Source organism: Mustelus asterias, chromosome 10 (assembly GCF_964213995.1).
Source record: "Mustelus asterias chromosome 10, sMusAst1.hap1.1, whole genome shotgun sequence".
In the NCBI taxonomy this organism is placed as follows: Eukaryota; Metazoa; Chordata; class Chondrichthyes; order Carcharhiniformes; family Triakidae; genus Mustelus; species Mustelus asterias.
The window spans coordinates 88,209,379-88,224,425 of NC_135810.1; the positions used below are offsets into that span (position 1 = coordinate 88,209,379).

A 15,047-nucleotide genomic window follows, 5' to 3' on the forward strand; every position below is an offset into this window, starting at 1 on the left:
GCCAGGGCTGAAGTGATAAAGAAGCAAGGCGTGGCAGTTTTGAGCAGTTGGACTTTCATGGAATGGTTTCCAGAGAGAGCGCAGGGTCAAGTATTGTGAAATCTGAGCATGCAGTGGCTGGAGATGTAGACTAGCTTTCAGCAGCACAAGGGCAATGAAGCAATGGTGGGAGGTAATGTTGTCAAGGCAGAAATAGGCAGTTGTGATTATCGATAAGATATTGGTACAAAATCAGCTTGGAGTTAAGCAGAACTCCCCCTTTGAAAGGGGGGTGTGGGGAAGAGCTGACTGGTGGTGATTTAACCTGAGGATCACCACTCCTCAGACAAGGGGCAAGGTTGAGAAGGCAGGGCCTTTTTGAGGTACCTCTGCCGGTGCAGGAATTTTAATTGAACAGGAACTTTAATTGAACCTGTGCTGTTGGCGTCACTCTGCATCACGAGCCATAAAAACCCCGGTACAGGATTTCCCATGGCAGCCAAACAGAATGATTAGCCTTGCCAGGTTTGAATTGGAGAAGGTTCAAGTGGAGAGGTAGAGTTGGGTGCCAGCAGCATACCAAAGAGTGGCCTCATGCCCACAGATGGTATCAACAAGGGGCGGCATGGTGGCAATGTGGTTAGCACTGCTGCTTCACAGCGTCAGGGACCCGGGTTCAATTCCCGCCTTGGATCACTGTCCGTGTGGAGTTTGCATGTTCTCCCCATGTCTGCATTGGTTTCCTCTGGATGCTCCGGTTTCCTCCCACTGTCCAAAGATGTGCGTGTTAGGTTTATTGACCATGCTAAATTAACACTAGTATCAGGAGGATTAGCAGCGTAAATATGAGTTGTCACGGGAATAGGGCCTGGGTGGAATTGTCAGTGCAGGCTCAATGGGCCGAATGGCCTCCTTCTGCAATGTAGAGATTCTATAACATGTAACTGAGGATCAGAAGCTTTCCAAAGATTGGATGTTTACCAACATCCAAGATGCTCATGCAGGATTATAAAAAATGTGCTGGACACATTGGACAGGTAGGAATGGAACCAAGCGAAGGCAGTGCACTAAAGTGGGCCATTTAAAGATGGAAGTGATTGATCTTGTTGAAGGATATTGTGAATCAGGACAAGCAGAGATAGCACACTGGCAGTGAAAGGAAATCTAAATCTCACTCGCATGTTGCTTCATCAACTGAGCAGAGAATACTTTCACTACTGATCTTACTGAAATACATACATTTTTCTGGAAAACTTGGTCCCTGCGTGGCCGGATTTTACAAATCTGTGTTGGAAAGGGATTAGGTTTCCTTTAAGGCTGCACAGATAATTGAACAAACTAAGTCACTGCAGCACCACCACATCCAGTTCAAAGTCAAGGTTACCTCTTTTCCATTGTACAGTAACCGCTGTTCCGAAACAGGGAAATCTGTTTCCACATAGATTAACTCCTTGATATCTTGAACAGATGTAGAAGGGATAACATCGTATAGTCTTCTCCCAATGTATTCATGTAGAACAGCTACCTTTGACACCCTTTGAATAAAAAAAAACATTAAAAATACTTCTGGTGTATGCAACATACAGTGAAAGAAAAGTTAAAGTGGCATTCCAAATTGATTGCATCACAAGTTAAGTTTAGAGACATGAAAACATCAGCTTCAATGAAACACTGACATTCTGCACTTTTACCCTCATATGGAGCTGGATTCTCATCATTGAAGCAGGGAGCGGGAATTGGGAAAATTCCCGACGTAGCCTGCCTCCCGAGAAAGTGCCTACAAAGGCGGGATCTTCAATTCCAGAGGGTGGCGGATGCAGGCTTCAGTTGGGCTAGCCAACTCAAGAGGTGATAGGCAGCCACAGGGGCAGGCTGTTTAAGAGACCCACCTCAGTGCTATGGGACTTCTTCCCAGTAAAAATAACAGAAAGGGCCTCCAGCCCTCACCCACTACACAATCCCTCAGGCCCCCATGCTAAGCTTTGGCACTTCCATGCCCGCTGACCCCACTATACACTGTATAGATCCAATGAACCATATGACATAGGATGTATAAAAGCATACGTAATGAGGCTTTGCTGAGAGCCCAGAAATCCATTACTCTGTTAAAACACCTGAGCATGATGTGGGGATGCCGGTGATGGACTAGGGTAAACACAGTAAGGAGCCTAACAATACCAGGTTAAAGTCCAACAGGTTTATTTGGTAGCAAACGCCACTAGCTTTCGGAGCGCTGCTCCTTCGTCAGGCGAGTGGGAGATCTGCTCATAAACAGTAAACAGGGCATATAAAGACATTGTCTTTATAGGTGTCTTTATATGTGTCTTTATATGCCCTGTTTGCTGTTTATGAGCAGATCTTCCGCTCACCTGATGGAGTAGCGCTCCGAAAGCTAGTGGCATTTGCTTACAAATAAACCTGTTGGACTTTAACCTGGTGTTGTTAGACTCCTTACTGTGAAAACACCTGAGCCCCAGAGAACACATTACTTGATTGTTCTGGTTCTCTGATCTCTACTGTCAATTTCACAATGCTTATTTATAAACAGTTAAGAGATTTCAAGGGCTTGTGGTTACCGTTATTGATACTTCAAATGATCTGATTGACACTTTTATTGGGTTGCAGTGAAAGGATTTGTTTTACATAATGGAAAGTAATGGAAAGCTTCTATTTTTAGAAGCTTTTATTGTCGCTATTGGCATTCATTGATTCAATACAGTATATAATGGGTCAATGGGCATAGAAGTGCTGTAGCTTCCATGAGGGGCCATGGGGGTTGGGTGGAATTGCATAGTTTGGCATTGGGCGCATGAGGTGTTATGGGGTCAGATGAGTGGGGGGGGGCATATTTGGGAATGGGGGAGCATGAGGATGACCTTTTGAACTCACCTTTCAAAGGGTCCCCTCATGAAGATTGAGACTCATGATATGTCTGAGATGCTGTGATCCACGATTCTTTAAAAACCTGGCCCAACTTCATGAAAAATGTGAAGGATTAGGACATGCCTATCTCTGCAATGGAGACGGCCAGGTCAGGAGCGCTGGTCCGGGCTTTTGATCAGAACCAGCCCATACCATTTCAAGACATTCCTGAAAGTCAAAAAGCCCATTGGAAATCCTAGAATCAGAATCCATAAGGGTAACCGAGTATACTGACTCAGTGACAATTCCAGCCCATGGTGTTTAAAATATTTGCAGTCAAATGGAAGCAATTCATTTTCACAACATTGAATAGGCAATGCAACTTTCCAAATAACATACCGTCTAATTACTGAAAAACACATGGACTTTTTTTTTAGTTGCTCCCTTTCCTGGTCTCTCATCTACTCGTGTTTTATTTTCTTGCTTTGCACCCAGTTTTCTCCCCCCCGCTTCACTCCATTATTTATCATCGAATAACTGCAGCACCGGAGGACAAGTTACAGAACATCTCATACTCTCACTTCAAACTAAGTCACGGGGCTGGCTGTTTACTTTCTTTAAAACTGGGTCACACATTGTCACAACAAAAACAGAAAATGCTGGAAAATCCCAGCTGGTCTGACAGCATTTGAGGAGAGAGAATAGAGCCAATGTTTCGAGTCTGGATGACCCATCGTCATCCATGAAGACATGGAAAACTGGACAAGATTTATATTGGAGGTTGGAGGGATGCTGTAATTAATAGGAATGGCATAGACAAAAACACAAAAGGGAATGTAAATGATGGTGATAAATGTAGAAATGGTGCTAAAAGTGTCCATTAAGAGATCGGAATGTGTGAATAGTGAAGAGTTTAGCAATGCGGCAGATGGCCCTCTTCTCCAACCCATCTCCATTAATTTATTTCATTTCTTTTTTTCATCTTATTCATCCATTTTTATTACTTTATATTCTTACTTTTATTTTTCCACTTCTAAAATCTTACTCTCCATCTTGTTTTACCACCCCCCCCGCTCCAACTACAGCCATCTGCCGCATTCCTTTGTTCTTCCATTTACACATTCCGATCTCTTAATGGACGTTCTTAGCACCATTCCTAGCCTTTATCATCACCATTTACATTCCCTTTGTCTTTTTGTCCATACCATTCTTATTAACTACGACACTCCCCCCTGCCTCCTCCACCCACACAGTACAAATCTTGTCCAATTTTCCTTGCCTTCAGCCCTGACGAAGGGTCATCCAGACTCAAAGCACTGGCTCTGCTCTCCCTCCACAGATGCTGTCAGACTGCTGAGATCTTGCAACATTTTCTGTGTTGCTTCAGATTCCAGAATCTGCAGTATTTTGCCTTTATTACACATTGTCACCTTGCTCAAGCTGCTGGCCATTACACATTAGACCATACCATCGTGGGCAGCACAATGACACAGTGGTAAGCACTGCTGCTTCACAACGCCAGGTTCGATTCCCAGCTTGGATCACTGTGTGTGTGGAGTTTGCACATTCTCCCCGTGTCGGCATGGGTTTCCTCCGGGTGCTCCGGTTTCCTCCCACAGTCCAAAGATGTGCGGGTTAGATGGATTGGCCATGCTAAATTGCCCCTTAGTGTCAGGGGGACTCGCTAGGGTAAATGCATGAGGTTATGGGGATAGGGCCTGGGTGGGATTGTGTTTGGTGCAGACTTGATGGGCCAAACGGCCTCCTTCTGCACTGTAGGATTCTATACCTGCTGAATTCTGAACACGTCGAACCTGCCCGACTACTTACTGAAACCAGGTTAAAAAGTACATGCAGCAATATCTGGAGCTCGGGTATATAACTCAGCACGGCACAGGCAGTATAGTAAAACAGATGCATTCATTCGGGGATTTGGAAAAATCTAGCGCAGTCATTTCAATAAGAGTTGTTAAATACTTTAGAGAATAGGCAGACAATACGAGTGCTATCAACCACGCTAAGCCGGCACAATGAAAAACATCAACTGATTTTATATCAGTGCCCATTGAATCCAACAGACCTTGGGGCCATCTTGAACCCAGTAATAGGCCCCAGCAACCAGGCAAATGACCACTACCCAAGGATCATCAGACCAAACGCTGATGTTCTTTTAATAGATGCAAACAATACTGATATTTGTCTGCACTTTAATAGTACAACTGATCCCATAATAGAAATTTAACATAAATATTTCATTCACAGCCCATTCGTTACACAAGAGTTATCAGACAGGGTGATTTGCCAAGCAGTTCTGGACATTATGGGCTCTTTCTGCACATCAGCTGTGGATGTTTGAACAATAACTGATTGCCAATGGTTTCACTGGGTACAGCTCTCACCTGAAGAGCAACAAGGTTCAGGTCAGCGCTGCAAACCCTTTGGTATGCACTGACTCATTAACACTTTAGATTTGGATTGTGTGTCTGGCAGCTGCTAACTGAGTGTGTATGTGAAGAGTGTGCACAGCGCAAGTGACTGTTAAACACTTATTATTTACGCCGGCTCTTTTCAGCTCCACCACGGTGGGTTTTAAATCCCTGTGGAGTTTGGTAAAACCGCAAGATCCCACTCGTGGGAGGAGCTGGAAAATCCTGACCTTAAATACCAGGGGTTAAAAATTGGTTTTCTTTGTTTTATTTTTGGGCTCGTGACTCACAATTTGCAGCCTACCTGTAGGTGATGGTGAGCCTTTGGGGGATCCATGTGAGCTTCTACCACAAACCACCCAACATCTGAGCTGCTGTCAAAGCCAGCGCACTTATGTGCCTGGTCCAGCTCAGCATCTGGTCAATGGTGATCTCTAGGATACTGGTGGCAGAAAACTCAATAACGCTAATGCCATAGGTAATTACGGGAAGTAGTTACACTCTCTCTTGTTGAAGATGGTCATTTGCCTGATGCTTGAGGAGTGATACAAAAGTTACTTGCCGTTTATCAGCTGAATCCTGGGCATTGTCCAGATCTTGCTCCATGCGAGCGGGGACTGTGTCATTCACTATCTGACGAACTGTAAATGGAGCTCACACCGGATAATAGCGTGAACATCCTCACTCCTGACCTCGCGATGGAAGAAATGTCATTGAGAAGCAGCTGAAGATGGTTCAGCCCGCAAAACTGCCCTGAGCAATTCCGGCACCAATGTCCTGGAGTTGAGATGATTGGCCTCTAACAACCACAACCGACTTCCTTTGTGCTAGGTACGACCCCAACCAGTAGAGAGTTTTCTCTTGTCCCCCATTGACTACAGTTTAACCTGAGCTCCTCAGTGCCACACTCGGTCAAATACGGCCTTAATGTCAATATCAACAATACTCACCTCATCCCCCAAAATCAACTGTTCACATTTGGACAAGACTGCAATGAGATGTGGAACTGAATGTTTCTGGTGGAACCCAAATTGAGCATTAGTGCTACTTGATTGCACTGTTAATGACCTTGTTGATCACTTTATATTTCACTGGGGAGCAGGCTGATAGGGAGGGAACTGCAGTGTTGGATTTATCCTGCTTTTTGTGGGCAGGGTGACATACACGGGGAATTTTCCACATTGTCAGGTAGCTGCACTGAAACAGCCGAGCTAGATGCATAGTTTGTTCTAGAGTACAGGTCCACAGTGCTACAGCTGGACTGCAGCCAGTAGCCTTTACTAGTCAATGCATGCAGGTAATCTGCAGGATCACGGTGAACCAGTTATCAGGCTCGCTTTCCGAAGTCAGGCAATATCTTCCAGCAGGGAGGATTTACAGGCCACCAACTCCTAAATTGCTCTGAAAATCCTGGACCGCTGTGCCACCGTGCCATGGGCGGGATGGTGGCACAGTGGTTAACACCTCTGCCTCACAGGGCCATGGGCCCGGGTTCGATTCCTGGCTTGGATCACTGTCCGTGTGGAGCTTGCACTCCCTCCCTGTGTCTGCGTGAGTTTCCTCCGGCTGCTCCGGTTTTCTCCCACAGTCCAAAGATGTGCAGCTTAGGTGGATTGGCCATGCTAAATTGCCCCTTAGTGGCAGGGAGACGAGCTAGGGTAAATGCATGGGGTTATGGGGATAGGGCCTGAGTGGGATTGTGGTTGGTGCAGACTCGATGGGCCGAATGGCCTCCTTCTGTACTGTAGAGATTCTATGTCTAAATGGTTCCAACATGGCTAGCCAAACCATGGCTAGTGAGACGCATGTGGATAAAGCCCAGCTTACAGAGAATTACAGATAAAATGCTACGGTTGTGAAGGCAGGGAGATTAATCGGAATCATTCGAAAGAATGAGGGTGGGAGGGGCTCTGGCTGGGTGTGTGGAGCCGCCACATCCACCGGCCTCTGGCCCAGCACCATTTCTGTGATTCAACGATGCAGAGCTCATGTTCCCAGTTGCTACTGCTCCCACAGTCTGCATAGTGCCTTCCTGCCCTGGACTGTCTACCTGCTGCCTCCTCGGCTGCAGGAGTCAAGATTGCCAGACTGGGGGTAAGGGCAGGTCAGAGAATGGGGTGAGGGAGGCAAGGAGGCCAAGGTTGGAGTGGTGGGAAGCCTAAGAATCAGAGCATGCGTCTCTCCATTCCAGCGTTTGACAAAGTCCCTCATGGTAGGTTGGTGCAAAAGGTTGGATCTCATGGGATAAAGGGGGAGGTGGCTCGATGGGTGGAGAACTGGCTTGGTCACAGAAGACAGAGGGTGGAAGGGTCTTTTTCCGGCTGGATGCCTGTGACTAGTGGTGTTCCGCAGGGCTCTGTATTGGGACCTCTGCTGTTTGTGATTTATATAAACGATCTGGAAGAAGGTGTAACTGGGGTGATCAGTAAGTTTGCGGACGACACAAAAATGGCTGGACTTGCAGATAGTGAGGAACATTGTCAGAGGCTACAGAAGGATATAGCTAGGCTGGAAATTTGGGAAAAGAAATGGCAGATGGAGTTCAATCCAGATAAATGCGAAGTGATGCATTTTGGTAGAACTAACGTAGGGGGGAGCTATACGATAAATGGCAGAATCATAAAGGGTGTAGATACGCAGAGGGACCTGGGTGTGCAAGTCCACAGATCCTTGAAGGTGACGTCACAGGTGGAGAAGGTAGTGAATAAGGCATATGGCATGCTTGCCTTTATAGGACGGGGTATAGAGTATAAAAGTTGGGGTCTGATGTTGCAGTTGTATAGAACATTGGTTCGGCCGCATTTGGAATACTGCGCCCAGTTCTGGTCGCCACACTACCAGAAGGACGTGGAGGCTTTAGAGAGAGTGCAGAGAAGGTTTACCAGGATGTTACCTGGTATGGAGGGGCTTAGTTATGAGGAGAGATTGGGTAAACTGGGGTTGTTCTCCCTGGAAAGACGGAGGATGAGGGGAGACTTAATAGAGGTGTATAAAATTATGAAAGGCATAGATAGGGTGAACGGTGGGAAGCTTTTTCCCAGGTCAGTGGTGACGTTCACGAGGGGTCATAGGTTCAAGGTGAGTGGGTGTGGGGCGGGGGAGGTTTAACACCGATATCAGAAGGACGTATTTTACACAGAAAGTGGTGGGGGCCTGGAATGCGCTGCCGGGCAAGGTGGCGGAGGCAGACACACTGGGAACGTTTAAGACTTATCTAGATAGCCACATGAACGGAGTGGGAATGGAGGGATACAAAAGAATGGTCTAGTTGGGACCAGGGAGCGGCACGGGCTTAGAGGGCCGAAGGGCCTGTTCCTGTGCTGTATTGTTCTTTGTTTTTGTTCTCTCCGACATCCAGGCACGGTGGAGATATCCAGGTCAGGAGGAGAGTGGAGTGGGAGGCGGGGATGAATGAATGGGTGTGAATGGGGAAGCAGAGCATGGGTGAGTGATTGGGGGCTGAGTGGCAATGGATGGCACATTAATGTGCAGTAAGAAGTTTAACAACACCAGGTTAAAGTCCATTCTTCCTGGATCCCACTGTATCTCATGTGGGTTTAGTGGCCAGGTTTTTTGCAGCTCAGGAAACCCAGCCATCCACAGATAAATATCAAATCCTGAATAACCATTAGGCTCACAGTCTCATTCAAATATTTAAAACACCAGTCCACATCAATGGGGCAGGCTGGCCTCCTGCACATCTTTCTGTCTCTGCTAAAACCAGGCTCGGGCAAATTGGAGGTGGGCTTGGGTCAGGATTCATCTTTTTAACACTAAAACCTTAAAGGCTCAATGTCGCCCATTTTTGAGGTTAAAATTCCCCCGATGTCTTCCCCCACAAGAGATTCTAAGGCCTTCCCTCAATACCACACCCAGATTCTAAAATTAAACAAGAGGAGAGATCACCTCTCCAATGCTTATTATGGCTCAGAGATGCAGCTCTGTTCTTAATATACTCCAGTCCACATCAAAAACTTAGCAGAGCTCAGACCCATACCAATAAATTGTCTTAGTGAATCACAAGTCACCTACCAACTTCATCTCTTTCCCTGACAAATGTCTGTGACTGAATCCACTTTGCAATCTTGGTGTCATATCTGACCCCAAGTTGAAATGCCTTCACTAAGACCACCTATTTCCACCTCCCTTACACCTCCTGACTCTGACTCTACCTCAGCTCATCCACAGCTGAAGCCTTCATTCATGCTACTTCCAGGCTTGGCTATTGCAATGCACTCCTGTCTGAACTCACACATTTATTGTGTTCAGACTTGAGGTCATCCAAAATTCTGCTGCCCACGTCCTAACTTGGGCCATGTCCCATTCAGCCACGATTGATGCGCCCGCTGGCTAACGGTTGAGCAACGCCTCATTTCAAAGTTCTCATCCTTGTTTCCAAGTTCATAGTTGGCCTCACTCCTCCCCATCTCTGTAATCTCGGCCAGCCCCACAAGATCATAAGAAATAGCAGCATGAGTAGGGCATCGACCTCTCCAATGGCTATTCTGTCATTCAGTAAGGGCATAGTTGAGCTGAATGTGGCGTTATGTCCACTTTCCTGCCTGTCCCCATAACCTGTAACTCCACTATCAAAAATATAACCCAGCCTTGAATAGATTCAATACTCCAGCCTCCACTACTCCCTGTGGAACAGAATTCCAAAGTCTTATGACGAGAAAAAAATTCTCACCCCCATCTTAAATGGGAGACCCCTGATTTTCAAACCGTACCTCCTAGTTCCAGTTTCCCCATGAGGGGAGACTACCCTGTCAAACTCCGTCAGAGCTTATATGTTTCAAAAAGATCACCTCATTCTTCTAAAATTCCACTGAATATAGGCTCAACCTGCCCAACCTTCCATAATAAGACAAACCTTAATCCCAGGAATCAGCCTGGTGGAACTACTGCTCCCAATGCAAGTATAATCTCTCCTTATGTATGGAGACCCTGGACTGCATTGTTGCAATTTCAACAATGTGCTGTATAGCTGCAGCAAGACTTCCCTACTATTACATTACATCCCCCTCGCAAGAAAGGCCAACATTCCATTTGCCTTCTTAAGTACTTGCTGTACCTGCCCGATTTTGTGATTCATGTACAAGGACACCACGATGCCTCTGTACAACAACACTTTGTAGTCTCTCTCCATTTAAATAAGACACTGCTTTTCTATTCTTCCTACTAAAATGGACAACCTTACATTTTCCCATTATGCTCCATCTGCCATTTTTTGCCCACTTATCCCATGTCAGTCCCTTTGCAGATTCTTTGTATCCTCCCTCAGTTAGGAAAACCTAACTATCTTTCAATCATCACCAAATGTGGTTATAATATAGTCTGTCCCTTCATCCAGGTCATTATTACAAATCATAAATAGATGAATCCCCAGCACTGATTCCTGCAGCCCTCCACTAGTTTCAGATTGCCAATCTGAAAATGACCCATTTTCCCCATTCTTCTTCGCATTAGTTAGCCAATCCTCTACCCATGCTAGATCATCACCCCTACACCATGAGCTTTTATCTTGTTCAGTAACCTTTTCTGTGGCATCTTATCAAATGGCTTTTGGAAATCCAAACACACATCTCCTGGTTCCCCTTTATCCATCCTGCTTGTTACATCCCGAAAGAATTCTATTGAATTTGTCGAACACAATTTCCCGTTCACAAAACCATGTTGACTCTGCCTGATGACATCATTAATTTTTGAATGTCCTTCTACTACCTGATTAATAATGGATTCCACCATCTTTCCAATGACAGATAGCCTATGGTTCCTTCTTTCAGTCTGCCCCCTTTCTTTAATCGTTACATTTTCAGTTTTCCAATTTATTGGGACCTTTCCAGAATCTAGAGAATATTGGAAGACTATAACCAATGCATCCAATATCTCTTCAGCCACTTAAAGACCTGAGGATGCAGGCCATCAGGTCCAGGATACTTGTCAGCCTTTATTCCCATTAGTCTTCCCATTACTTTTTCTCTGGTGATCCAGATTGCTTTAAGTTCCTCCCTCATTTTTGCTTCTAGATTTTCAACTGTTCTTGGGATGGTTTTTATGTCTTCTACAGTGAAGACAGCTACAAAACACTTGTCCAAAGTCTCTATCATTTCCTTGTTTCCCATTTTTAATTGCTACTCTGTCTCGCCTTCCAAAGAATTAATGTTTATTTGGGATAAAGAATCCCAAGAACAGTTGAAAATTTGATACCATCGTTAACTTCCTTAGTTAACCCTGGATGGTGCATCCTGCTCATAGATTGATTCTTTCTCCATGGAATATTTCTTTGTTCAGAGTTGTGAAATGCCTCCTTAAAAGTATGCCACTCCTTCTCTACTAACTTATCTTTTAACCTCCCTAACAGTCCACTTCAGCCAACTCTGTCTGTTTCCCTTGTATTTTCCTATATGTAAGATCCAAATTTCCCACTCTCAAATTGAATGCGAAATTCCAGCTTTTTATGATCATTCCTCCCTAAAGGATCCTTTACTGTGAGATTATTTATTAATCCTGTCACATTACGACATCTAAAATAGCCTGTTCTCTGGCTGGTTCCAGAATATATTATTCTAAGGAACTGTCCCAAATACACTAATTGAACTCATCCTCCAGTTCGCATTTGTTAATTTGATTTGTCCAATCTATATGAAGATCAAAATCTCCTATGCTTAATACAATGTCTTTCTTACAGCAGGACCTAGAAGGGGAGGCTGGTTGATGAGGCCTATCTGTCCAGCCCCACAGCAGGAAACAACCTCATTCGGTTGGAGATCTTCCTGACCATCCCTCAAACCATTCCATTTCTTCTTTAACGTTTATTTATTAGTGTCACAAGTAGGCTCACATTAACACTGCAATGAAGTTACTGCGAAAATCCCCTAGTCGCCACACTCCGACGTCCATTCGGGTACACTGAGGGAGAATTTAGCATGGCCAATGCACCTAACCAGCACGTCTTTCAGACTGGGAGGGGAAACCGGGGCACCCAGAGGAAATCCACAAAGGGATTTCCTCCTGAGGGCACGGCGGCGCAGTGGTTCGCACTGCTGCCTCAGAGCGCCAGGGACCCGGGTTCGATTCCCGGCTTGAGTCGCTGTCTGTGCGGAGTCTGCACGTTCTCCACGTGTCTGCGTGGGTTTCCTCGCAATCTGAAAAACGCGCTGGTTAGGTGAATTGATCATGCTAAAATTCTCCCTCAGTGTACCCGAACAGGCGCCAGAGTGTGGCGACTGGGGGGAATTTTCCCAGTGACTTCATTGCAGTGTTAAATGTAAGCCTACTTGTGACAATAATAAATAAATATAAAAGCCATCCTGCAATTTTCTTCCTGACCATCAGGCAACCCATTCCATTTCCCGGGGTGAGAATTCCAGGGGAAGGGGGTACATATAGAATACATACAGACAGGAGGTGCCAGCGCTTTGTCCCTTACCTCGGTGCCAGGCGGCTCTCCATCCCTGTGTGCGCCGCTCGGAGCCGGGGCTGCTCTCAGTGCGCTGGGTGTCGGCCGGGGGGAAGCCGGCAGTCAGTCTCCATCCAGAGGCACCGTTATGTGCAGCCCTGCTCCGCTGATATCAGCCTCTCTCAGCTCAAACCAAACCGCTCTCAACCATTCCCCCCACCTCTCGCTTTTCAAATCCTTGTGCAATCACAAAGAGTTTCTCTGTCCGCTTTCGCGCTTCCAGCTCAACTTCCTGGGTTCCTCATTGTGGGGGGTTTATTTCTCTACACAATTTTCTCGTAGGTCTCTCTCTCTCTGCTTCCGAAACCTTCCAAGTCCCGCACTACAAGAGAATAAAAAAAGGAAATCATTAGGAGTCAGGGGTCAGTCACTTCCTGCTACACTCATGCACGCATCTCAGCTGAGTGTGTTACTAATTATAAACCCGCTTCCATTCCACTCCAGCGGGGAAAGGATTACTCAGCGGTTGCAGTTAGCCTGCTGGAAGCTGGAGTCCTGCAAACCAGTGTATGTGGGCCCAATTTCCCACCTCCCTCTCCCTCAGTGTGACAGCTCCCCCCAACCCTGCTCAAATTCAGAATTCCAACTCCCATTGCTGTCATATACATTGCAACATTCTCTGCAAACTATTGTACTGATTATTCTTCAATGCTGATAGGAACAGGAACAGGAGCAGGGGGAGGCCAATCGGCCCTTCGAGCCTCCTCTGCCATTCATTGTGACCATGATTGATCTTCCAATTCAATAGCCTGATCCTGCCTTCCCCCCCTCCCCTTATCCTTTGAACCTCTTCAACCCAAGTGCTATATCTGGGTGGCTGGCTGGCTGGCTGGCTGGGGCGGGGCGGGGCGGGGGGGGGGGGGGGGGGGGGGGAAGATTCTCCCCCAAAAATTCTAAGTGTCAAATTCATGTAAAAACTGGAGTAAATCCCACTGAAAAACCAGCGGGAGTTTCAAAATGAATCTCCCACACTCTGTGCACTGCAGAATACACAACGTAAATGAGTCCAAAAACCCATGGGCCTATTCCCACTGGAGAGGCCGGCGGCACAGTGCTGAGCAGGCCACTGTGCATGCGCCAATCTATCAGCGCCGAGATTGGCACATGCGCAGTGGCCCCGCACAACCAGCCTCCCGATCGCTGGCCAGCCCCGGAACCCCTCATCGCCGTGTGACCCCCCTCCATGGCCTGATCGCTGAACATGCCAGTGACAGCCTCAACGCTCCTCTGCCCCCACTCCGCCTCGATGTTTCCCCTCCCAGAAGCCCTGGTACCCCCCAGCCCCCACTCAGCCCGAATGCAGAATGGCAGCAGGACCACCCACCCTCACTGATTTCCCCTCCAGAGGCCCTGCCCCAACAGGCCTTCACATTAGGGCCTACCGCTTTGGCACTGCCCTATGCCCGGTGGGCAGTGCTATTATGCCCCCTGGGCATTGGCACTTTGTCCCTTGGGCAGTCCAGGCTGGCACTGCCAAGGTTGGCAATGCCCAGGGAGCACCCCTCCTGGCGCCTGACCCTCTGTGGGGGCCTCGATTGCTCCCCCATCACTCCAGCAGGATCGGGCCGCAAGCTCCCACAAGTGGGGAGCTAGACTAAACCCCACTGGAGTGAACCACTCCTGGCTTGGGGGGCGGGATGTGGAGAGGCTAGCGGGCCCGGAGATTTCTGTCCCAGGCCCGCTCATGCTATTTAAATTAGATTACATAATTCATGCAGCTTCGCACCAATTTCCAGCGCGGAGCTGACGGCGCCAGAAATCCAGCTGACGGAGAATCGCGGAGGCCATGACGCCCAGCGGGGAGCCCGCGAAACAGCCTCAAGTCTCCCGGCTCGCTGCACTACACAAGCTGGGAAAATTGCCCCGCCCCCCAACCCCCCCAACTCATAAACCTTGAAACAGAGGGTGGAATTTTACCATCCCACCCGCCATGGGAATTGTAGCGGGCGGGACATGACCATGCAAAGATCCGTTGACCTCGGGCGTGATTTTCCAGTCTTGGGGCAAAGTGGCCGGAAAATCCCGCCCACAATGTTTTGGCCTCAACTATTTTCTGTGGTAAAAAATTCCACAGGTTGACCAGTCTCTGGGTGAAGAAAGTTCTCCTCATCTCTGTCCCAAACCGTCTAACCTGTATCCTCAGACTGTGACCCCCAGTTCCGGATACCCAAACCATCAGGAACATCCTTCGTACACCTACCCTATCTAGTCCGATTAGAATTTCAGAGGTTTCTATGGGATCCCCCTCATTCCTGAACTCCATTTGATGAATGGTTTAAAGAGGAGTTAGGACTATTTTTTTTCACTGAAACCAAGGA

General features: G+C 47.1%; 1 protein-coding gene across 2 annotated transcripts in view; it reads right to left on the bottom strand.

Moving 5' to 3' along the window:
• sacs (sacsin molecular chaperone) overlaps positions 1-13,055 on the bottom strand; it is a 93,252-nt gene extending 80,197 nt beyond the window's left edge. For both annotated transcript variants that reach the window (XM_078222143.1, XM_078222141.1), the window contains exons 1-2: positions 12,700-13,055; positions 1,364-1,514 (exon numbers count right to left, since the gene is read on the bottom strand). In XM_078222143.1, coding sequence (XP_078078269.1) covers positions 1,364-1,514; positions 12,700-12,722 — 174 coding nt within the window. In that variant the 5' untranslated portion in view covers positions 12,723-13,055. The remainder of the gene's footprint in view (positions 1-1,363; positions 1,515-12,699) is intronic.
• Between the last annotated feature and the right edge of the window lie 1,992 nt (positions 13,056-15,047).